We start from the raw sequence: 23,263 nt of genomic DNA, 5'->3' as shown, positions 1-23,263 counted from the left end.
TCCAGCTAGCTCAGAGGCTCACTTCCTGGGGAAGGAATGCAGGACAGCCTGGTTTACAATGCGGCCGGGGGGACCAGCTCCTGGTGTGCCTGAACAGATGTTGGAAGTGTGGCCCTACAAACCCTGCAGGAAAAAGCCCCCTCATTTTATGGAGTGGCACCTGGGGCTCAGAGTGATTAAGTGGCCTGCCTGAGGCCACACAGCCAGGAAAGGAGTCATCAGGATTCAAACTCAGGTCCGTGTGACTCCAAAGCCCATGTTCTTTTTCCCTGAGTGGCCACTGTGCCTGATGTGGAGACCCAGCAGGTGTCTGTCATACAGCCTCAGTTCATCATCTGTCATTGGCTCCCTGGTGGTTAGCCCATCGGTGACAAGGAGGAGACAGCAGGGTTCAGCCTGGGCTGCCTTCTGACTGGACCATTAGTGGGGCTGTTCTGCTTTGAATCAACTCCTGTGGGCCCCAGATTCCTTCTTTACCTGGCAGTGTGTGTTGGGACCAGGGGGGCTTGACCAGCACTGTCACTCACGTGACTGAGGCAAGACTGGGGGGAATGACTTAAACGAGTGGGGTGGTTTTCAGAAGCTGTGGTGATGGCGTGTCTGCACATGGGGGCGCCTGGAGTATAGTGTGGTCGGGGAGATGTGGAGGGGCCCAGCCCAGAAGCTGGGGGGCTGGATGTGGTGGGTCCTTGTCAGTTCCCAGAGACAGGGCGTGCATTGCTTCTGATCCAAGGCCCTGTCTTCCCATCCCAGGGTGGGCAGAGCTGGTCAGTCCTCCATCACAGGCCCGGGGGGCTGCAGAGAGCACTGGAAGACGCCGCCGCATCACACTCCCTCTTCCCAGCGTCCCTCCGCCATGGGCTGACCCATGAGCTGAGCTCTGCAGGGTCAGGATACGGTAGAGGATCCAGCAGGGATTTGGAATCAGAAGGAGAAGCCTGGCTCCACCTCCCAGCTCTGCCGCCTACCTGCCCTGTGACTTGAAGCAAGCCACCTGCATTTTCTGAGCCTTGGTGTCCTGGTCAGTAAAGCCCCTCCCTGACAGGGCTGTTGTCAGAACTAGAGGTGACATGAGGAGCCCAGCACTGTGTCTGGCTCAAGAAATTGGCTGCACAAACGGTGCAGCCGGAACTCAGACCCAGATGCCTGCAGGCATGCCCACCCTGTGTGCATGGCAGAGGCTGCTGGCACGGCCTCCTGACCTCAGGCACACCCACCACCAGGCCCTCCCCGTCAGTCTGCGACAGTGGGGCCGCCACATGGCCACCTCCAGGGGACCAGAAATACCCAAAAAACATGGGAAAACGTGATCAGGACTTGAGCTTGAAAAAACAAACTAAAAATTATGAAAATAAGTATTTTCTCATACTGTGTTTAATTTTTGTTATAATTGCAGCTGAACAAGCAAGGGGGTTGGGGTTGTCCGTAGTTAACTTTCTCACAGCTTTGTATGACAGTTGTTGTTGCTGGACTCTTCCAGCAAACAGGGGTCTGCAAAAATCGTTAAGGGCACAGTGGTTATCTATCTCAAGGCCTCTCTCAACCCTTGGACGGTCAAACAGTTCTCTTCAGAGGCATCGGTCCCCTTGCCAATTTTCTCTTCTCTCTCGGGACCAGCCTTGCCCATCCTCACATAGCGGCTTCTCTCCCAGGAGGGAACAGCTCCCCCTGCCACCCACAGCCTTTGTGACACGCTGCATCTTTTGCAAGATTTGCAGCTCCAGTTTGCATGGTAGTGTGTCTGCATTTTGGGAAAGACCCCCCCCACCCCCCCCCCGCAAAGACTCTGAGGCCATGGGCTGGCAGCAGTGCCGGAGTGAGTGGTGAGGACGTGTTCATCAGTGAATATTTGCTTTCTGGTACAACTCCGAACTGGACAGGCTCTCGGTGAAGAATCAGAGGTGCCCCCTCCCTATACCTAAATGACAATTCTTTTATCGGCCGACTAAGGTGCACAAACAAGGTCACCTACCTTCCCGATCCCCCTGACCACAGACTGTGTCCACCCTTCTTCAGGACTCCTCTGCAGTGGGGCCAGAGTTCAAGTTTGCAGTTTCTGTGCAAACAGCCAGTGGGGGCCAGAGGTTCCTGTTGCACTTGGCGTTGTGCAAACTTGGTATTGGCCAAGGCCAGGGCAGTATGCAACCTGACCTCGGTTCTTGCAACTTCCCCCTAGCAGACTTCACAGCCCTCACTTAATTCCAGAAATACTTCCAAGGGCGGAGCCCAACCGGCCCCGCATCTCTGCAGAGCCTCTGTCCACTCCAAGCAACATTTATTGAGGGCGGTGGATAGCGAGGTGGGGCGGGGCCCGGGGATGCCCTCGGCGCTCAGACGCCAGGCTCTATACAAACGCACACAAGGAGCGGGCGGGAGCGGGCGGAGGGGTCAGGTCACCCTCTGGAGGGGGTGCCCTGGCCTCAGACGGCGGGCGCCAGCTTCCGCTTGGTGCTCTCGCTGCAGCGGTTTAGGATGAGGTCCGCGCTGGGCCTCGGGGGCACCGCCGGCTGCGGCTTCGCGCGGTCGCTCTGCGGCTGCGGCTGCTCCTCTGCTGCAGGCAGACAGTACGGCCGGTGAGGCCCCGCCCCGCCCCCGGGGTCCCGCGTCCCGGGGTCCCCGGCCCGCCCGCCCGCACTCACACAGCGGGCTCCCGGCGCTCTGCGGCCCGGGCCGCCCCAGGCGGCGGCGCTGCTGCAGAAATCGGACGCTGTTGCGCCGGTAGGCGTCCTGGCTGAGGCGCTTCCGCGACCGCTGGTGGATGCTGTGCGCGTTGCGGATGGACGACCTGGGCCCAGAAGGACGGGGGCGTTCGTCAGCGCCCCGTGTCCCCGCCGCGCCCGCGTGCCTGCCCGCGGGGACTCCCGCGCCGCCCAGCCCTGGGGTCCAAAGACTGGCCCGAGGAAGTGGGGAGCGGCAGGAGCCTGGGCAGGGCTATGAATGCAGCTGCCCTTCACCGATACGGACTCTTGCCCGGCCGCAGAGCCCAGGCCCATTGCCCACGCCCCTCGCCAGCCTCCAGGAAGCCCTACGGACTGCCACAGCCCTCATGGCCATCCTCAAGGACCCAGGCATTGGCGCCTTCCCCAGCACCCCACACCCCTGCTGTCCTGCCGCCCCGTGCCAGCCCCACGGTGGGGAGGGCTCGACCAGGCTCTTGAGCCGGTGAGGGTGCTGCCGCCCCCGCCAGGCTGGGAAAGCCCTCCCGTGTCCCCTGCGCCAGCACTGCCAGTCCAAGGCCCGGACTGACAGGGGGAACCGGCGGTACCCCTTCCACCACCCCGCCCAGGCCCCAGCCCCGGGGACTCGCTCACCTGCGGGGCGGCGCCCCTCGGCTCTTGATCTGGCGTTGGGCCTGGGCTACGTCCTGGCCCGCCTTCTGCAGGTACATGGACGGGAAGTAGCCGGTGACGTCGTCTTTCCTGCAACAGAGGCAGCCCTCAGGCCTGGTCAGTGGCTGGAACGGGGTGGGGGGCCCACACGTGGGGTGGGCGGGGGTCAGGGCTCCCTCTAGCAGCGGGGCTCAAGGCAGGCAGGGAGGCTGCAAACGCCACGCCGGGCTAACACCAGCCCCCGCCCTCTGGCCTCAGTTTCCTCATCTGTGCAACACAGACCTTCCCAGCTGGGATGTTGGGAGGGAGAGGACGTTGGACCCAGATCACCGCCAGGATGTGTGTTTGCTGTGAAACATCTGCTACACTGCTTTGTCGGCTTTTTCTTTTACCGCGATTGCCTTCCGTCCTAAGAAACCTTTGCTTTCTTCCAAAAGCTTCTTTTTGGGGGCTTTGTGCTTGGTGATAAAACCTGTGATCCATCTCACATAAATGTGTATGTGTGAGGTAGGGTCTAGGTTCGTTTTTTTCCACGTGGATATCTAGTTGTTCCAGCACCATTTGTCAAAAAGATTTTTCTTTCCATTCTCACTACTATACTTGGGCGTTAAAAAAAAACACCTTTGCATAGTACAAACTTGGCTCAGTAAAACTGATTCTTCTTGGTGGGGGGAGAATCACAAGAATTCTCAGGGGTGCATGCTGGGGCGTAACTGAGTGTGGATCTAAAAGGCTGGGAAAGGCTGCCTGGAAGCCCCGAGCCCAGGGCCATGCTGATCTTGGGTGTCGTGGCACAAGCTCGCTGGGGCCACGGGCTGGCCCGGTGACTCAGGGCTCTGAAAACTCGTCCAAGGACCTGGGGAGGCCCAGTGGCTCCAGGGAAATGGCCCTGCATGCCCCTGGGATTCTGCTTTCCCCGGGACCAGAAAAAAAACAATTTAGTATTCCTACGTTTGGAGGAATAAACAGGAATTGCAATGAAAATTTTAAAGGAAAAGAGACGACGGGGTCTGCTCTGCCAGTGCTCAAAGATAAATAATCAATACAACAATTAATTGTGTTGCTGGAGAAGGAATAATGGATGGACTGGTCAGGGGAAGTGACCCAAGTCACAAAGGAAAAATGTACCCACTCGGACAAGGACACTGAATCCTGAGAAACAGGCAGGATGGGATTATCACTCGTCTGCTACCCAAAAGGAAACTGAGTCCAGAGAGGGGTAGTGGCTTACGCAGAGACACACAGCCAAGTCAGCACTGAGCCCCAACAGGCCCTGCCCCAGGCCAGGGCTGGCTCTCAGAGTGGGCACAGTGGGAGGGAGGGGCGCTCTCCTACCTGATGACCCACCAGCCGTCCAGGAGCTTATGAATGACCTCAATGGTTTCACCCTCCTCCAGGGACACCTCATCCTCCAACGCAGCAATGTAGGCCTTGATGGTGACATAGGGCTCACCTGGTGGGCAGAAGGGGGAGGGGGCATGGTGTGAGGGTCCGCCCACATGGGGCTCACCACCCCCTAATCAGCTGGCCAGGACCCCCCTCCCCAAGCTCTCCTCCCACCTCCCCACCTGCTCCTTAGCCTCCCTCTGAAGCTTCCTTCTACCCGCTTGGGGGTGTAACCTGGACTTCTGCCCTCTGCCCACTGTACTCAGGTGAGCTTGCCCCTCCCACCCTCCGCCATCCACTCCAGGGGCCACAAGTTCCCGTGACTACAGAGACCTGGCCAGACGCCTAAATATGAGAAGCGGATGCCAGGAAGTGGTGGGGGGAGCACCCGTCCCCATGGTACCCGAGCCACTCAACTCCAGCTGACTGCTGGCATGTGGGGCTCCGTATCTTCCCCAGTTTTTAAGGAGAAGCCATAAATCCACATAAAATTGTGAAATCTCTCCATTTTTAAATATAGGCTGTTAATTCTAATTTTTTTGAAACTCCATGTGGGCCCCATCCAGCCCCAGGGCTGCCAGCTTTCCCCCTCTAGTCAACGATGATGCCCCTACCTCCAGGCAGCCCTCCTTCCTGAGCCTCAGCTCTGCTCATCCTTCAGCTTCCTGCTGGACCTGGCCCCAGGCCGACAGCCATCACCTGTGCCAGGCTGACCTCATCACCCCCTACCTCTACCTCCTGGTTCCCCATCCTGACCGAGAGCATCACCTCCTACTAGGCCCCCAAGCCAGACTATGGGGTCTCAGCCCTGAATCCCCCTCTGCCCCACCCATAAACATGTCCCACCCCAAAGCAGTCCCTTCTGGCTTCTCCATACCCCCGGGCCCCTGCTGTCCCTCCCCCCGCATGGCCGTGGAGGGCAGGGGCACCTGCATAGTTGGGCTCTGGGTCCTCCGCTTCATCTGGACTGTCCAGGGGCTCCAAGTAGGACGCCGGCACCCAGCCACGCTTTGTCTTCATTTGGCAGAACCACCAGCCTGTGCCAGGGGTGTGAGGCAGAGTCACGGCGGGCCTGTCAGCCTCCCCAGCCGTCGGGGGTGGTAAGAACACTCAGACAGACACACAGACATCCAACACGCAGATTCAGAAATATCGCCTTCCCAAATCACACACAGCCGGACACACAGGGTCACAGAATTACAGCTCTGAACCCACTTCACACACAGCATGAGAAGTCCACCCCCATCAGGGTGCAACCCCAGAGATGCACAGTCACAGGATGGAAGATGTGCAGGAACCCACAGGCGCCCCGGGGTGCACGCTCAGAGTGGGGGGACCCGCAGTGTGGGGGGACAGTCAGGGCCCCTGAAGGAGCTGGAGCCCCACAGTGCGCCAGGCCAGGAGGAGGCCCGAGGCTGCCTCGGTCGGGGGCTTGTGGCCATGGACCCAGGCCCCAGGGGAGGAGGACCAGGCAGGGCGAGGAGGCTGACCGCTCTCGCTCTTTTCCACGACGTCCACCACGTCACCGGACGCCAGAGCCATCTCGGAGCCCGAGGTCTTCTCATAGTCAGCGATGGCGCGGTAGGTCTGCAGGATGATGGGGCCCGTGATGTCTGGGCAGAGGGAGGGCAGAGTGAGCAGACGCCCCCGGGGGGGAGGGGACCCGCCTCCTCCCGGCTTTCCCCTGCCGTCCCCTGTGTGGGCCACAGAACTGGCCCTGGCTCCCCGTCCCCACCCAGCTCCAGGCACGCCAGAGGTGGACGTGCCCCGCCGACTGGACAGCAGCAGAGGCAGCTAGTGCTCACAGCCCCGCGTGTATGGAGCGCCTAGTGTGTTCCAGACACTAGTCACACACTTTAACATATTCTCCTTCTCATGTGGTTGACGAGCAGCCCTTCTCAACTGTGATGTGCACGAACCGCCCAGGGATCTTGCTGAGGTGCAGGGGCTGAGCCCGGTCTGTGCCGGGACGCCAGCCTGAATTTCTAACCAGCCCCCAGGCCATGCTGCTGCTGTGTGTTTTGGGCTGAATTGTATCCCCTTCCCAAATCCATATGTTGAAGCCCTAAGCTCCAGGACCTTAGAATCTGCCTGTGTTTGGAGAGAAGGTGATTAAGGTTAAATGAGCTCATCCAGGTGGCACCCTGATCCAGTAGGACTGGCGTCCTCGTAAGAAGAGGGGGCAACGCCAGGAGCGCACGCACGGAGGAAAGGCCGCGTGAGGACGCAGCGAGAAGGCGGCAGCAGCACGCCATGCAGAGCGGCCTCGGGAGCACCCAGCCCTGCCACACCCTCATCTCGCACTCCCAGCCTCCAGAACTGTGAGAAAATATGTTTCTGTTGTTTGTGCTGCCAGTCTGGGACAGCTTGTGATAGCAGCCCAAGCCGACTGACACTGCTGGTCCCTGGACCACACTCTGAGTGGCCCAGAGGACTCGTCTGGGCAGCCCATGGACGGGGTGAAATCCCGCTCCACCACTTAGTAGCTGTGTGCCCCCTGGCAAGAGTCTCAACTTCAAACAAGCCCCCTGGGGACAGCCAGTCTTCGACAAGGGGGACAAGGGTGTGCAAGACAAGTGTACAAGACAAGAAGAGAAAGGAGTCTCTTCAGTAAATGGCGCTGGGAAAGCTGGACAGCCACAGACAAAAGAATGAACATAGACCATTATCTCACACCGTGCACAAAAATCAACTAAAAGTGGATTAAAGACTTGACTGTAAGACCTAAAACCATAAAACTTCTAGAAGAAAACATAGGCATACACTCTTCGACATTCGTCTGAGCAGCATATTTTCAAGTACCATGTCTGACCGGGCAAGGGAAACAAAAGAAAAAATGAGCAAATGAGAGCACATCAAACGAAAAAGCTTCTGCACAGCCAAGGAAACCATCAACAAAACGAAAAGACAAGCTAACGATTGGGAGAAGATATTTGCAAACCATATATCAGATAAGGGGTTAATATCCAAAATATACAAAGAACTCATACAGCTCAACAACAAAAACCCAACAATCCAATTAAAAAATGGGCAAAAGATATGAACAGACATTTCTCCAAAGAAGATATACAGATGGCCAACAGGCACATTAGCTATCAGGGAAATGCAAATCAAAACTACAATGAGGTATCACCTCACTCTGGTCAGAATGGCTGTAATTAACAAGACAGGAAACAACAAATGTTGGAGAGGATGTGGAGAGAAGGGAACCCTTGTTCACTGCTGGTGGGAGTGCAAACTGGTGCAGCCACTATGGAAAGCAGTATGGAGTATCCTCAGAAAATTAAGGATAGAGCTACCATGTGATCCAGCTATCCCACTGCTGGGTATTTACCCTAAGAACTTGAAAACACGAATGTGTAAAGATACAGGCACCCCTATGCTCATTGCAGCCTTATTCACAATAGCCAAGAGTCGGAAGCAACCTGGGTGCCCATCAAGGGACGAATGGATAAAGAAGGTGTGGTACATACACACTATGGAAATACTACTCAGCAGTAAGAAATGATGAAATCCGGCCATTTGTGACAACATGGATGGACCTTGAGGGTATTATGCTGAGTGAAATAAGTCGGAGGGAGAAAGTCAAATACCGTATGATCTCACTCATAAGTAGAAGATAAAAACAACGACAAACAAACACATAGCAACAGAGATTGGATTGGTGGTTACCACAGGGGGAGGGGGAGGGAAAAGGGGTGATTAAGCAGTGTGTGTGGTGATGCATTGTCATGAGTCTTTGGGTGGTGAACATGATGTAATCCACACAGAAATCGAAATTTATAGTGATGTGCACCTGAAATTTATATAATGTTATAATCCAATGTTACTGCAATAAAAAAAAAGAATTAAAAAAAGAAACAAGCCCCAGTGCGTCCAGCTGTAAAGTGGGTCGTAACACTGCGCACCTATTTCATCTTGTTACGGAGAGCCTTACACCAGTTAACACAGGGAAAACTCTTTAAAGCAGCATCTGGCACAGACTAAGAGCTCAGTAAATGTTACCTAGTGTTATTAACAATTATCGTGCAATAGAGATTAGACACTGTCGTGCCCCTGCGACACCCGCGCAGGCCAGGTTGGCCCCCAAGCCTGTTCGTTCATTCAGCCATAGCCTGCCGAGGGCTGATGGGAGCCAGGGTCGGCGCTGGGCGGAGGCGGGGGAAGCGCTGACATCTGCAAGGAGCCCCCTTCCTTGTTCGGTGACCCCGAGACCCTTTAGATCTTCAGAGCAGCACCAAGACCCTTCACGGTCACTCTCCCCTCCTGCTCGTTCTCCTGCCCACCGGCACGCAGGGTCCCTGATCGTGTCAACAATCTCCTTAGGGTGACCCGCGCATGGCTGGCCCCGCGCTCTCACCTCCTATGTTATTCTTGCCGTCTTTGGGCATCAGGTAAGTCTCTGGCTTTTTCACTCTGCGGGAGAGAACAGTCTGGCTTGGACCCTCAGCTTCCCGCTGGGGAGCGGGAAGGTCCAGACAGACCTAGAGAAGAACTTCCCAAGAGAAAAAGGGACGTGGGAAATGGCCCACTGCAGAGAGAAGGTAGCGAACGGACACTGCGGGGCTGCTCAGACCATGGGGGGCTGGGGGGGGGCCAGCCTCCTGCAGACCCCAAGGAGGAGGGGCCAACTGGAGAAGGGGGCAAAGCCCCTGCCCCCGGGCCACCGGAGAGCTCTGCTGGGAGTGTGGGAAGGGTCCCATCAGCCCAGGGGCCAGCTCCCTTCTTCTGAAGCTTTCAGCCAGCAGCCAACGGGGAGTGGGCGCCCCCACCACCACCCCGGGCCCATGGGGGCCGCCCTCCCCTGGCCCCGGCATGCATTCAGGGGTCAACAAGCACTGGCCGGAGTGTCTCTGTCTGTCTGTGGCAGCCTGTCTGTGGGCAACCCCCACACTCAGTGACCAGAGGGGGCCTTCCCCCGCCGGCCTGGGGCGGGAGAGCACATTCCCCGGATCTCACTCAGCCTCTCCGACGCCTCCCCGCAGGGCGCAGAGTCCAGGAGACCCTGGGGCCCGGGCAGGCAGAGAATGAGGTGACAAAGGGGAGGCAGGGGCCTGGGACGCCCGCATTCTCTCTGGGCTCCACACTTGACAGTGTGTAGACGCTCTCCACAGCACCCCTTACCGCATCAGGCCCTCAACATCCCGTCACAGACGGGAAACTGCTTTCCGAAGGCTCCCGGCAGACGCAGAGTCAGGATGAGGACCCAGGGCTTCCGACCCTGGCACCGCGAGGCTCAGAGGGGGCCAGGCAGAGAGCTGGCGGGGGTGCTGGGCGGCTCCGATCACAGAGGCCAGATTTGGAATCCTGCCCCCTTTTCTTTCCAGCTGTGTGACTTGGGGCAAGTCGCTACCCTTCTCTGAGCTTCAGTCGCCTCATCTGTAACATGAGGAAAGTCCCACCCCCTCCAGGGCGGGCTCACCACCCCTCCCTGTCCCGCCTCGTTGAACAGGACGAGGAGGCCACTCACTGGCTGTCCGCGGGGAGCTTGAGGTCGTTAGGGCGCACCCTGAAGAAGTCGAGGAGGTGGGGGCAGCGGGAGATCTTGGTGGGCAGCCCCATGAGCGCGCTGCAGTACTCGGTGAGCGTGCCCTGGCGGCTCTCGGCGGCGCGCTGCCCGTCAAACCACCGCGGGGCTGGCGGGCGGGCGGCGGAGACAGGGTGAGCGCGGCGAGGGTGGATCCACCGGGGCGGGAAGGGCGGCCCGGGGGCAGGGGAGGGGGCGGGGCGGGCGACCCCCGGCCCGGAGGCCCGCGCCTCACCTGGCAGGTGGGGGATGATCCTGTTCTCCGACTTGATGTCCCCCGCCTCGATAGGAAACATTTCCTTTAACGTTTTCTGGACAGAAAAGACGTGAAGGAACGTTCTTTATTACTGTAAAAGCACAAAATCGGAAACGACCGAAATCCCCTTCCAGTCGCTCGCCCTAGACACTCCTGGTGGCATCCTTGCTGCCTCTCTTTCTCTCTCACCTCACATCGAAGCCACCCGCAAATCCTTTTAGCTCTACTCCCCAAATCTGTGCCAGGCCCTTCTCACCACCCCCACCTCCACCAGGCCTGGATTATTACGATGAGTCTCCCTTCCACCCTTGTCTGTCCTCCATCCACACCCAGAGGGATCCTCTTATAACCTAAGCTGGATCCTGTCCCTGCTCTGTTCAGACCCTCCCTGCCTCTCAGCTCTCTCAGAGTGGAAGCCCAAGGCCTCATGTTGGTCTACAAGGCCCCATGTGACCTGCCCCTGCTCCCTCGCTCACCTCCTCCGCCACCACCCTCCCCCTGTTCACTCTGCTCCAGCCACCCATGAAAGCTCCAGGCTCACTCCACCCCAGGGCCTTTGCACATGCTATTCTTATTCTTCCCCCACATATCTCAATAGTGTGCTCTTTCTCCTTCGTCAAGTCTTTGCTCAGATGTCACCCGCTCAGTGAGGCCTTCTCCTGACAATTGTCTCTCCTTACCTGGCCTCCCCATCCCTCCCCCTGCTTTATGTTTCTCCACAGTTCTAACCATCACCTAACACACTATATAAATTGCTTATCTTTTTGTTTGTCTGTTATTCTGATGACTCCGCTAGAACTTAAGGGTACAGGAGAGGGGAGGGATTTGCATCCGGTTTTTATACCCTGGTCACCTTCAGCTGCGTCTCCTGCTCACCTGGCACTTAGTAGGGCTCAACAAAGAACTGCTGAATGAGTGGATGAGACTGCCAATTAGCACAAGAGGCTAACCCACAGGTAACAGCCTGGGGCGGTCCAAGGAGCTGATGGGGCCGCACACGCATCAGGGTGGACACGTCTCAAAAACGCAACCCAGTGACAATGAGATAGGGAAGGAAGCCAGCCGCGCTCACGGCTTCCATACAGACTACGGAGATGCGCACACAACACCACTGCACACTCTTCCTGGACTCTGTGTGTGTCTGTGTGTCTGTGTGTGTGTCTGTGTCTATGTGTCTGTGTGTATGTGTCTGTGTCTTTGTGTGTGTGTCTGTGTCTGTGTGTCTGTGCCTGTGTGTATGTATGTGTGTGTGTCAGTGTGTGTGTCTGTGTGTGTGTCTGTGTGTGTGTGTGTATGAGCGTGCATGCAGCCACCCAGGGAGGAGCTGGGACAGGGCTATGGATGAAGGGAGTCTTCTGCTTCTTTTGTAATGTTTTATTTCCTTTATCTTAAAAAAGCCTGGTGGCAGACGGCCCAGTGCCATCAGTGGGGCTTCGCGGCGCTGGTGAGTGGCGGCTCCAACCTTCTTTGCATTTCACTTTACGTTTCTCATTTCTCACACAAGAGAAGCGCGGGAACCCGACGGTGCGCAGGCTCCCTTCCCTGGTTAAGGAGGGTCCTGTATATGGAGTGGGCTCTTGGGGGACCCATGTGGCTTTTATGGACCCTCCATCCACCTGACCCCTCTCAGACCAGGACCCAGCAGCCAAGCTCTGCACAGCGTGACCCCTGATGACCAGCCCCAAAGCTGTCCAACCAGCACCTGGTGTGGGGACCCCGAGAGGATTTAGGGCCCCTGGGATTCGCTCATGTAAACCTTGGGGGCTGCGGGCCCCACTAGGCGAGAGGCCCCAGGCTTCTGGTGTCAGGATTATCAGTGCTCCCTCTGACCCACCAGGGGTCCTCAGCAGGCCAGTGACTGTCCTGGGCTGACAGCCGTGGTGGTGACACTAGCCAGGCCACCCCAGCAGGGACAGAGCCAGCGCATCCCTTAGGAATGCCCCCTGGGTTGGTGTTGAATGGGTACAGTTTCTATGCGGGAGATGGAAACGTTTAGGAAATGGATGGTGGTGATGGTTGCACGACACTGTGAATGTACTTAATGCCTTTGAGCTGTACACTTCAAAATGGTTCAAATGGTAAATTTATGTTATGTATATTTTACCACAATAGCAATACTTTAAGTAAAATGTTTTTAAAAGTTAAAAAATAATAATTCCTCCCTTTGGGCCGAGGGGACTCCAGGTTCCTCAGCTTCCTGCTGGCACCAGGGCGCCCTCCTCCCCACGGGGCGGAGCTGGGACTGGATGGCGTCCCCTCCTCGACCCCCGCCCCCGCCAGGCACTCACGTGGAACTCGTAGATCTCCGTGAACCGCCGGTAGACCACCTTCTCGGACAGGTCCTGCCATTTCACCAGGAATATGTACACCTGGGGGGGGCCGGGGCAGGGGCCCTTGTTCAGCTTCTGAGGGGGCCTGGCCACGCCCCCAGGAAGCCCCCCAGCCCCTGGTGGGAGCCCTCAGAACTTGGGGGGGCACTCTTTGGGGCAGCCTGGGCCACAGAAAGGACACCAACTTCACGGACCCAGGAGGTGCCACTTTCCACCTTTAGCACCCAGGGCAAGATGACCCATCTCTCTGATAATAAGTCCACTGCCTACAATTCCATAATTATCGTCCCGCAACTCCATAGTAACTCCAACTCTGTAAACGGGACATAGAAGTAGGACCTCACTCCTAGAGAGTTAGAAGGCTACGATGCAGAAAGGGCTCAGCTGACACAACGCGAGAACGCAGCAAGGTACCGTGTGGTGCCAGTAATAGGAAGTGTCAGAACAGACAAATCCATAGAGGCAGAAAGCAGACCAGTGGTTGCCGGGGCTGGTGGGGGTTGAGGAGTGACTGCTAAAGGGTACGGGGTTTCTGTTGGGTGGTGATGGAAATCTTCCAAAATTGAGAGCTGTGTTGGTTGTGCAGCTCTGTGAATATGCTAAAAGCCACTGAGTTGTACACTTTCCATAGGTGGAGTGTATGGTATGGGAATTATATTTCAATAAAGCCATTGTTAGAAAGAAAAAAGAAGATCTCAGTAAGGAAAATTAAGCCTGCAAAAATAGGTCAAAGAATACTACTCAGCCAGAAAAAGGAATGAATTCTTGATACATGCAACCACATGGCGGAATTTCAAGAGCATCACGCTGCGTGAAAGGATCAGACACGAAAGGTTACACACCGTATGATTCCATATCTACGACATTCTAGAGCAAGCGCAGCTAATTTAAGGTGGAAACAAATCAGAACAGTGGTGGCCTCTCGGGGAGGTGGAGGAATGACTGGCCTGTGGGAGAATGTTCCGGGGTGGCGGTGATGCTCCATATCTCGATGAGGGTTTGGGTTACATAGGAACCATCAAAACTCAGCAAATGTGTCTCTAAGACTTGTGGATTTCATTTTACATACATTTTACATCAAAAGAGAAAAAACTATAAACAGATGAATTCTAGTTAGCGATATGCATGCTGAGGGTTTAGGACGAAGTGTACTGATGTTTGCAATATGCTTTGCAATGCCCCCAAAATAAGGTAGATTGCAGGATGGATGGAGAAACACGTGATGAAGCAGCTACAGGGCAGTGTTGACGGTGGAGTCCAGGTCTGGCTGAGGAGCAGCTGGGGTTTTGTTTGTTTTGTTTTATTTTTTGTAAAATTCTTTCTGCTTTGCTGTATGTTTGGAATTCTTCAGAATAAAATACTGAGGCATAAAAAGAACAGCTGTCAGTGGGTACAAGGTTTTGGGGGGGTGAGAAAAGTGTTCTAACATTAGATTATGATGGTTGGACAAATGGGTAAACATACAAAAACCACCACGCACTTTCAATGGGTGAACTATTTGGTATGAAATTATAATCGGTAAAGTGGTTTAGAAGGACGAGGAAGATGAACTTGAGGCGGGCTCAGGATAAACTTCTGGTGATTCTAATTCTAGGAACCACGTCTCAGACCAGGGGGGTCACGAAACGTTCTCTGTAAAGGGCCAGAGAGTGAACACGTCACGCTTTGCAGCCTCTGTGGTCTCTGTCCCAACTACCCAACTTGGTTGTTTTAGCACAAAAGCAGCCGTGGACGGCATGTGAGGAAGTGAGCAAGGGGAGAGAGAACAGCTAGGAAACCCCTGGAAAAGAAGAGCTACGTAGGGACAGTATCCCTATGAGCTATGAAAACAGGCTGTAAACGCTTTATCATTAAAACAGTGTGCACCACACCTGTCAGGAGAACTATTATTAAAAAAACCCAGAAAACAGAAAGAAACAAATGTTGGTGAGGATGTGGAAAAACTGGAATGCTTGTGCTCTTATGGCGGGAATGTAAAATGGTGCAGCTGCTAAGAAAAATAGGATGGCGTTTCCTCAAAAAATTAAACACAGAATGACCATATGACCCAGCAATTCCACCTCTGGGTACACAACCAAAAGAATGGAAAACAGACTCAAACAGAGATTTGTCCACCCGTGCTCATAGCAGTATTTGTCACAACAGCCAAAAGGCAGAAACAATGGAAATGTCCATTGAAGGAGGAACGGATAAACAAAATATGGTCTATACACACAATGGAATATTATTCAGCCCTAAAAAGAAAAAAAATTCTGGCACATGCTACGACACAGATGAACCTTGAAAACATTATGTTAAGTGAAAGAAGGCAGACACAAAAGAACAAATATTGTATGATTGTACTTATAACAGATACCTGAAATAGTCGAATTTATGGAGACAGAAAGCAGAATGGTGGTCACCAGGGGCCGGGAGGAGGGAGCAGCGGGGAGCTAGTGTTTCACAGGGACAGACGTGCAGCTTGTGATGATGAAGAAGTTCTGGAGATGATGGTGGTGACAGCTGCACAACAGTGTGCATGTGCTTAATGCCACTGAACTGGGCGCTTAAAAACGGTGAAGATGGTAAATTTCGTCATGTCCATTTTATCACAACAGTATGGTAGTGGCGCGAGAACAAAAAACCATTGGAATAGAACAGAAAATCTAGAAATAGATCCACGTACATTTGGCAATTTAGGCTATGTTAAAAGTGGTATCTCAAGTCACAGGGGCACAGGTGGATTTTTAAAAACTTGGTCTTGGGACAACTGGCTAGCCTTTTAGGAAGAGGTAAAATTTGGCTCATATTTCACACCACACACCAGAATAAACTCCAAGTGGATCAGGGATCTAAATGCAAAAACTGAACCCATGTAAGTCCTAGAAGGAAACACGGGTACACAGAAAGCCTTTCTAACTGACTCAAAACCCACAGGCAGTGAAAGATTGCTATTGCAAATGCATTAATATTTTTTCAAACTTTAGCATGTAAGACCGTAAGCAAAGCCAAAAGACAAATGATAAACTGGGAGGAAATATTTGCAATACGTATCACAGATAAAGAGTTAATATTCCTAATGTATAAAGAACTTTTTTAAATTTGAAAGAAAAAGACAAAAAATCTGATAGAAAAATGTGCAAAAGGCACAAACAGTTCATGGAGAACACATATAAATATGTAACCCTTAAACATATAAAGAAGTGTTCAATGTTACCTATAATAACATAAATGCAGGTTGATTAGGTAAATGCAAGTTAGTGAAAGCAATCTAAATGAACGAACAATGGCATAGTCACATGACGAACTATTACACACATTTAAAAAATGAGACAGATTTAATGAACTAATTCGGAGGGCACTCCAGGATATGGAAAATGATAAAAAATGTATAGTATGTCACCTTGTTTATTATTTGTGTGTAGTAAAGAAGGAAAAATAAGAAAATATATATATGTGGGGTTTTTTTGCAAAGAGAAATAGAGGAAAGGTAAACTAGAATGAGTCTTTGAGTATATCTTCCTGTGAAGTTTTGACATCTGAACACGTTAATACGTTACATATTTATTTTAAATTTTATTTATTTATTTTTTGTGAGAATGACCGGCCCTGAGCTAACATCTGTTGCCAATCTTCCCCTTTTCCTTTTTTTTCCCTCCCTGAAGCTTCAGCACATAGCTGTGTGGCCTAGTTGTAATTCCTCTGGCTCCTCCACGTGGGACGCCACCTCAGCACGGCACCACTGGGCCACTCCCATACATATTTAAAAATAAAATTAAATCAACAAGGTTTTTTTTTAAACTTCAAAAGTGGAAACAAATGAACAGAACTATATATCAATGGAAACAACCATCATGAAGAAAAATGGAAAATGGCCGGGCCCGTGGCTGAGTGGTTGAGTTCGCGCGCTTCGCTTCAGTGGCCCAGGGTTTCGCTGGTTCAAGTCCTGTGCGTGGACATGGCACTGCTCATCAGGCCACGCTGAGGTGGCGTCCCACATGCCACAACCAGAAGGACCCACAACTAAAAATATGCAACTATGTACTGGGGGCTTTGGGGAAGAAGAAGAAAAGGAAAAAAAAGAAAAATGGAGAAGAAAAAATCCAAGTACCTTTTAGCTACAATCCAAGAAACTTTTAGTACTTTCACTCTCTGTCTAAAACGACAGAAAGAGCTGCAAAGAGAACTTAAATCTGACTTCATAATAATGGCGTGTGTGTAGTAATTCTGAAACAAGTTGAGTGTATTACAGAATCAAGCAAAAGAGGAAATACATTAACCTTGTCGGGAACCAGGTTCTCAGGGCGAGAGACAGGAGCTACAAATCTAAACAGATGAAAGGCAAGAATGGATGACGTGGCTATTTTCCCCAGTCTGTTCACTGACAGGACACAAGCAGTGACGTCCCAGTGGCAATGAGCACCCCTAGCTTCCAGATCTTGGTTCTAATACGACCCCTCACTAGAAGAACCAGGGCTCCTTGGCAAAACCGCTGAGCCCAGGCTGGGGCTGAGAGAGGACAGGCTAAACTGGGAGCACCCTGTGCCAGAAGTAAGAATGTGCTCAAAAAACGACAGGATAGGTCAGAAGGGCACAGAAGGAGCTCCCACAGGCCAAAGCTGGGACAATCTGAGCATCTATAAGTAATGACAGTAATAGATTATGACCCATTAAATAAAGTAGAGATCTGTGCATCCGTATTGACATAAGTAAATAATAAGGAAAAAGGAAAGACTTTTAAGTAAAATGTTTACTAATAAATGCAAAGGAATGATAGAGTTTAAAAAAGTCACTATCTGGCAATCAATTTCAGGCTAGAGTCATCAATGTTCTCTAAGGAACAGGATATTCACAAAGTTTCAAATCATCTCCTCCCAGGTCGGTTGTTAATTACAAAGAGGAAAATAGTAACTTTACAGTAGAGAAGCTTGGAGGACACATCTGGGACTCCTACTCAAATTAACATCACCAAATATGGGAACAAGTCAAAGTCACCTGCCACCTGATAGGATCAATGAGAACATAGTGTCACTTCTGGAATATTCCTGCCACCGATGCATAACCTGAATCTAATGAAGTATCAGACAAACCCAAATTGAGGGACATTCTACAAAATAACCGGCCCTTCTCTTCAAAATGCCAGAGCTGGGAAGGACACAGAGAGGCTGATTAAGACCGACCCAGATTAAGGAGGGCTACAAACACGTGAGCACTGACATGCCTCAGGTGACGCTGGATCGGACCCTCGTCCTGAAAGATTTTGCTACAGAGGACAAGTAGGACAATGGGTAAATTGGAACAAAGTCTGTAGGTTGGATAATAGTGTTTCCTCAAGGTCAATTTCCTCATTTTGACACATTTGGTTATGTAAGAGACTGTCCTTGATTTTGAGAAATACACATCATAGTGTTTAGGGGTCAAGAAACACGTTCTCTGCGACTTAGTATTATAATGATTCAGAAAAGTTATATTCAGAGAGAGAGAAACCTGGTAGAGGCGGAGGGAAGGAAAGGGAAGAAGAGAGAGAGAGAGAGAGAGAGAGAGGGAGCTAGCATGTGGGTGAAGTTATTGGTACTTTTTTGGGCAACCTCTCTGCAAATTTGAAGTTATTTCAAAATTAAAAGTAAAAAAAAAGGTCTTGGCACATTGCTAAATGTACCATACAAATGCCATACAATTTACTAAGTGGAGCTCCTCCCTGGCCCTCCTCAGCCTTGGGGACCCTAGGGGAGGTGGCACGTCTGGGCAGACACTTCCCCAGCCACCAGGGCAGGAGGGGGGGCATTTTTGACCCCCCTCGTGCTGTCACCCTACTGGAGGGGATAGGACTCTAATGGAACTGACCCCACGGGCGACTGAGGGGACAGAGAGCCCGCTGCCAGCCTCCTTCCCAGAGGACTCCTCCCTGAGAGCAGAGATGGTCAGGGAGGGCTGCCCGGAGGCACGCGCCCTGGACGTGTGCGCGGGGTCTCGGGGACATGGACAGCTGCCGAGGAGGTGCTCCTGGCTGGGGCGAGGGAGCAGGGAGTGAGGTGGGCTGGCGGGACGAGGTGGGGGGTGGCGAGGCTGGCCGTCCCCGCCCCTCAGAGTCAGGGGTGCGAGAGCGCACATCTTTTTAAGGGCGTGCATCCACCGCGGACCCCGACGGGCAGCTGAGGCCAGAGACGCGGAGCCGTCTGCCCGCGATCCCGGCTCTCCACCCTCTGCCGCCCGCCCGGAGCGCCCGCGTCTCGGCCGGTGGCCCTGGGGACTGCGCGGGGACAGCACGGTCTGGTACCCGCGCCCGGGGCTGTCTCTGCGCGCTCGCAGGCGCTGCGGCTACTCACGTAGTGCTGGCTGGGGACGAAGCGCTTCTCGAAGCCCAGGAGGGCGATGTGGCGGATGAAGGTGTCCCCCATGGCGGGGCTGCGCGTGGCCTCCACTGCTCCGGGGCGTTCCCGGGCTGGGCTTTAAATGGGCTGGAAAGAGGAAGTCCCATGTGTGGCGGCAGGGCTGGGGGCAGGAGGGATCAGGGAGGGCGCAGAAAGGGCTCTGCTTCTTCTTTCAGTTTCTGGGACTCTTCAGGCTCCCACAGGGTGGACGTGGGCGGCCGGACGCATGCCCGTGTGCCCGACATGCTGGACATGTGGCCCTTGTCCTCTCTGTGGCCTACCAGGCCCAACCGGTTGGCGAGGGGAGGTGCCCAGCTCTCTCTGGGCCAGCTGCATTGGCCTCTCTGCTGTTCTGGAACACACCAAGCTGCTGCCACCTCAGGGCCTTTGCACTGGCGCTTCCACCTGGACCATCTCCCACACACCTGTAACTCCTCCACATTTTCTCCAGGTTTCTGCTCAAATGGCACCTCCTCTGAGAGGCCTTTCTTGATAACTTCACACAAAATAGCAAAACTTCATGCTCCCCCCACCCCGGCTTTCCTGTTTGTATTCAGAGCACTTACCATGACTGACATATTACCTATTTTATTTTTTTACAATGTCTCTCCTTACCAGAATGTGAGCAAGGGCTTGGCCTGTTTCGCTAAGGCCTCTGGCCCCAGCTCCTAGAACTGGTACCTGGCACGCAGTGGGCCCTCCATAAACACGTGGAGAGTAACTGCGTCACTCACTGAATGAACGAATGAATGAATGAATGCCTCTCCGGGAATGTGTGCAAGTGTCAGGCACACATCCCTGGGTGTCTGAGCGTGCTGAATTGCCAGCGGCAGCTGGGACAGATGCTGAGTGAGAGCTGGGTTACAATCCTGATCAAAGAGTGGATCTCAGAGATGACTTGGTTTTCGTCCTGAGTAAAATGGGGCCATGGGGAAGGGGCTCTGGGAGGAAGAGGTGAGGAGGGGAGCAGTGGGCAGGGGGACAGGCTGGAGCCTCTCTCACTAAAGCCTGGGGTGCTAGGGCCAGGCAGGTGGGGGTCTGGGAGGCTCAGAGGTTATGGAGATGGACCAAGGTCACACAGCAGATGGCCTCAGACCCAGGCAGTCTGGGTGTAGGCTCAGGGGGGCAGAGCCAGCGTGTGGTCAGATCTGCAGATTCCAAGGTTGAGAGAGATGAAAAAGGCCATCACGGGGAGCACTGAGAGCCACGGGTCCCCTTGGACCATTGGGGTGACAGTTGGCATTTGGAAGAGGTTTTTTTTGGTTTTTTGGGGATTTTTGCTGAGGAAGATTAGTCCTGAGCTAACATCTGTGCCAATCTTCCTCTGCTTTATATGTGGGTCACCACCACAGTGTGGTGTAGGTCCATGCCCAGGATCTGAACCCACAAACCCAAGCCACCAAAGTGGACTGCACCGAACTTAACCACTCTGCCAGGGGGCCGGCCCCAAGAGGGGTTTATCAGAGAAGCACAGGGTCCATTCCCTCCGCTGTGAAAGATCTGCTCGGCAGGCATGTCCCCTCCAGTCACTGCTGCTCCCCCACCTCACCCAGAGGTCACCAGCCCTGGTGTGGCCAGCCTTTCAAGTCCCTTCTCTGGACATTTCCATTTATGTATCTAGGATCCTCCTGAACAGGATACACTACTCAGCGATGAACAGGAACTGCCACACACGAGTGAACCTTCCAGATGCAGTGTGGAGGAGAGAAGGCAGACGCGAAGCACGCCTTACAAAACATGCCTTTGGCAGGAACCCATTTATCCTAAGCTCAAACACTGCCTATGCCTGCCAATGGTGCTGGAAGCCAGGGTGACCTCTGGGCCGGGGGTGGGGGCGGTGGGGGGCCAGCAGGGACTGCAGGGACACGGGAGAAGGCAGGTGACGGGCTCCTGCTTGCTAAGGATGCTGGTTCCACAAGTGTGCTCACTTTCCAGCAATGAACCCAGCCCTCAGCACTGAGATCGGCGCAGGGCCTTTTGCTGTGGGTGTTTTGCTGCAACAAAAAGTTGGAGAGCGAGAATAGATTAAGTGCACGTGGTTGGGAGGGCAGCACGGGGCACTCAGCTCCCTGCTGAGTGCTGTCCTTTGATTATTCGCTCAAGGCCCCCTCCCTCAGGGACTCAGCTTGTCTCCAGCCTTCCCTGGCCCATGGTGCTGCCTTGAGGCCCCTGCACAGACTCGACTCGCCCGTTGCTCCCCGTGGTGTGGCGAGGGGACAGGGCAGAGGAAGTAGTCAGGGTTGCTGCAAGCAGGACCTGCTGGGCGCCGGTGCACCACGGCGCTCCCTTCCCCTCCTCCCCCGGCCTTTCCGCTCTTGTGCAACTGCCTGGCCAGGCGGCCAGTCCGCAGACACGGCCCCGACCCCGCGCCCAGCCATCAACTGCTCCTTCCCGCTTCCCTCCTGGGCCTCCCCCTGCCTCCCCTCGCTCCTCACGTGCCCCGGCAGAAAGCAGGCTGCCAGAGCCCAGGAGGCCAGAGCTCCGGGAGCAGCTCCCAGCCCTGTGTCGGGAACCACTAGGATTCACTTCAGTGCCTGGGGGGCGCGAGCGGGCGACCAAAGGATTAAACAAACAAACAAACAAGAACAAGCAAATGTGAGGGAAGGAGGTGACGAATAGATAAAAGAATATTGGGGGGAGATGAGACAAACGTAAAAAGTTTTAAAATTTTTTATTGGGAAATACATAGAAAACTCCAAAAAAATGTAGTTTATTATAAAACTATAATTATTATAAAGTGGCTATCTAGTTGTCACCTGGGTGTTCAAACAATACCAGTCCGCAGAATCGCCCCGACCTCCCTCGACTGCTAACAGGAAGGACTTCCCGTGGGTCAGGAGACCTTTACGTCTGTGATCACATATTAGCCTCACAGTGAGGCTCTCCGGTAGGTACCATTCCTCCCTCCACTTCACAGATGGGGAAACTGAGGCACGGAGAGATTAATAGGTGGCCCCAGCTCATAAGCTAAGTGCTGGGATTTGAACCCATGCAGTCTGGAGCCCACGCCCGTGCTCTTAACCACTTGAGTCCCCTGCCTCGGCCCTGAACAATATGTGAATGAATGAATAAATAACGATGGTGATTCACCCGGGAGGAGCCAGCCTGCGTGAACGCCCCCAGAAGAGGGGGGTTCTCAAATCAGGCCAGACTGTGGGGGAGCAGGGCTTTCTCCAGATGCCACCTTCTCCACCCTCAGGCTTCCCCAGACGGCGGGCTGGCCAGTGCCCGACACAGGAAATCCCCAAGGCTGGGCCACGGGGGCGGGCGGGGTGGAGAGGGGTCTGGCCTCAGAGCCTGAGGCCAGGCAGGCCTTCTGGGGGCCTTCCGTCAGGAGAGGGATCTAGGGCTTCCCCGAGTTGGAACGGACCCAGTTCTTCCCCAAGTCTCACTTAAAGCTCTCCCGCTGCCCCTTCTCGAGCAACCACAGCCTGGACCCCACGCCAGGCCGGTGACCAAGGCCCCCTGGCCCGCCCCCAGGCCCAGGGCCTGGCCGGCTGGGAGGCGCACGGCCCCGGCGGCGGGGGCGTCTCCGCGGAAACGCAGGCGCTCCCACGCCCCTGCCTCCCGGGGCGCCTTCCCTTCTCAGCAGATGCACACGGGCCACGGCCGAGGCCGCGGCGGAGGGGAGCGGGTGACCCGCCCGAGTCACGCCCCGGGAGCCACACCTGGGACGCCTCCTCCCCTGGGCCTGACGGCGATGCTGTCCAGCCCTCGGCAGGGGGACTGGGGCGCGGAGGGGCGGGGGACCGGGCCTTGGCCCCGCCGAAGGGCGCGCGCGGCTCCCGCGGGCCTGCGGGAACTGACTGCTCGGAGCCGGGAGCCCCTTGGCGTTCATTCAAGCTCCCTGAGCCTCGGGTTTTGCACCCGCAAAATGGCACCAACAACGGTACCCACTTCAAGGACGCCCGTGAGGACGGGCGAGGTCAAGCGCGGAGCCCGGCGAGCGTCGGCTGTCGTGCGGCGTCCGCCGTGCACAGGCGGCCCCTGAGGTGCAGTGGGGCGCGGAGGTGGGAGAGGCCAGGAGCCAGGGCGGTCTCTTGCTGTTTAAACGGAGCCTTGGTGAGGAAGATGTCGCAGGATGA

At 54.5% G+C, this 23,263-nt stretch overlaps 1 protein-coding gene across 1 annotated transcript; it reads right to left on the bottom strand.

The window, feature by feature from the left end:
• Positions 1-1,356: 1,356 nt before the first annotated feature.
• NCF1 (neutrophil cytosolic factor 1) lies at positions 1,357-19,358 on the bottom strand. Its single transcript, XM_070566464.1, has 11 exons — positions 19,134-19,358; positions 12,787-12,867; positions 10,478-10,553; positions 10,186-10,351; positions 9,076-9,131; positions 6,206-6,328; positions 5,645-5,752; positions 4,665-4,782; positions 3,312-3,419; positions 2,640-2,785; positions 1,357-2,551 (listed from the first exon to the last, which is right to left on the bottom strand). Exons 1-11 carry the CDS (start codon positions 19,203-19,205, stop codon positions 2,421-2,423), a joined length of 1,185 nt encoding a protein of 394 aa, XP_070422565.1. The 5' UTR covers positions 19,206-19,358; the 3' UTR covers positions 1,357-2,420.
• Positions 19,359-23,263: the final 3,905 nt, after the last annotated feature.

The sequence above is a fragment of the Equus przewalskii genome, chromosome 12 (genome assembly GCF_037783145.1).
Source record: "Equus przewalskii isolate Varuska chromosome 12, EquPr2, whole genome shotgun sequence".
Classification (NCBI taxonomy): Eukaryota; Metazoa; Chordata; class Mammalia; order Perissodactyla; family Equidae; genus Equus; species Equus przewalskii.
This window is presented reverse-complemented; position numbering and strand designations above follow the sequence as displayed.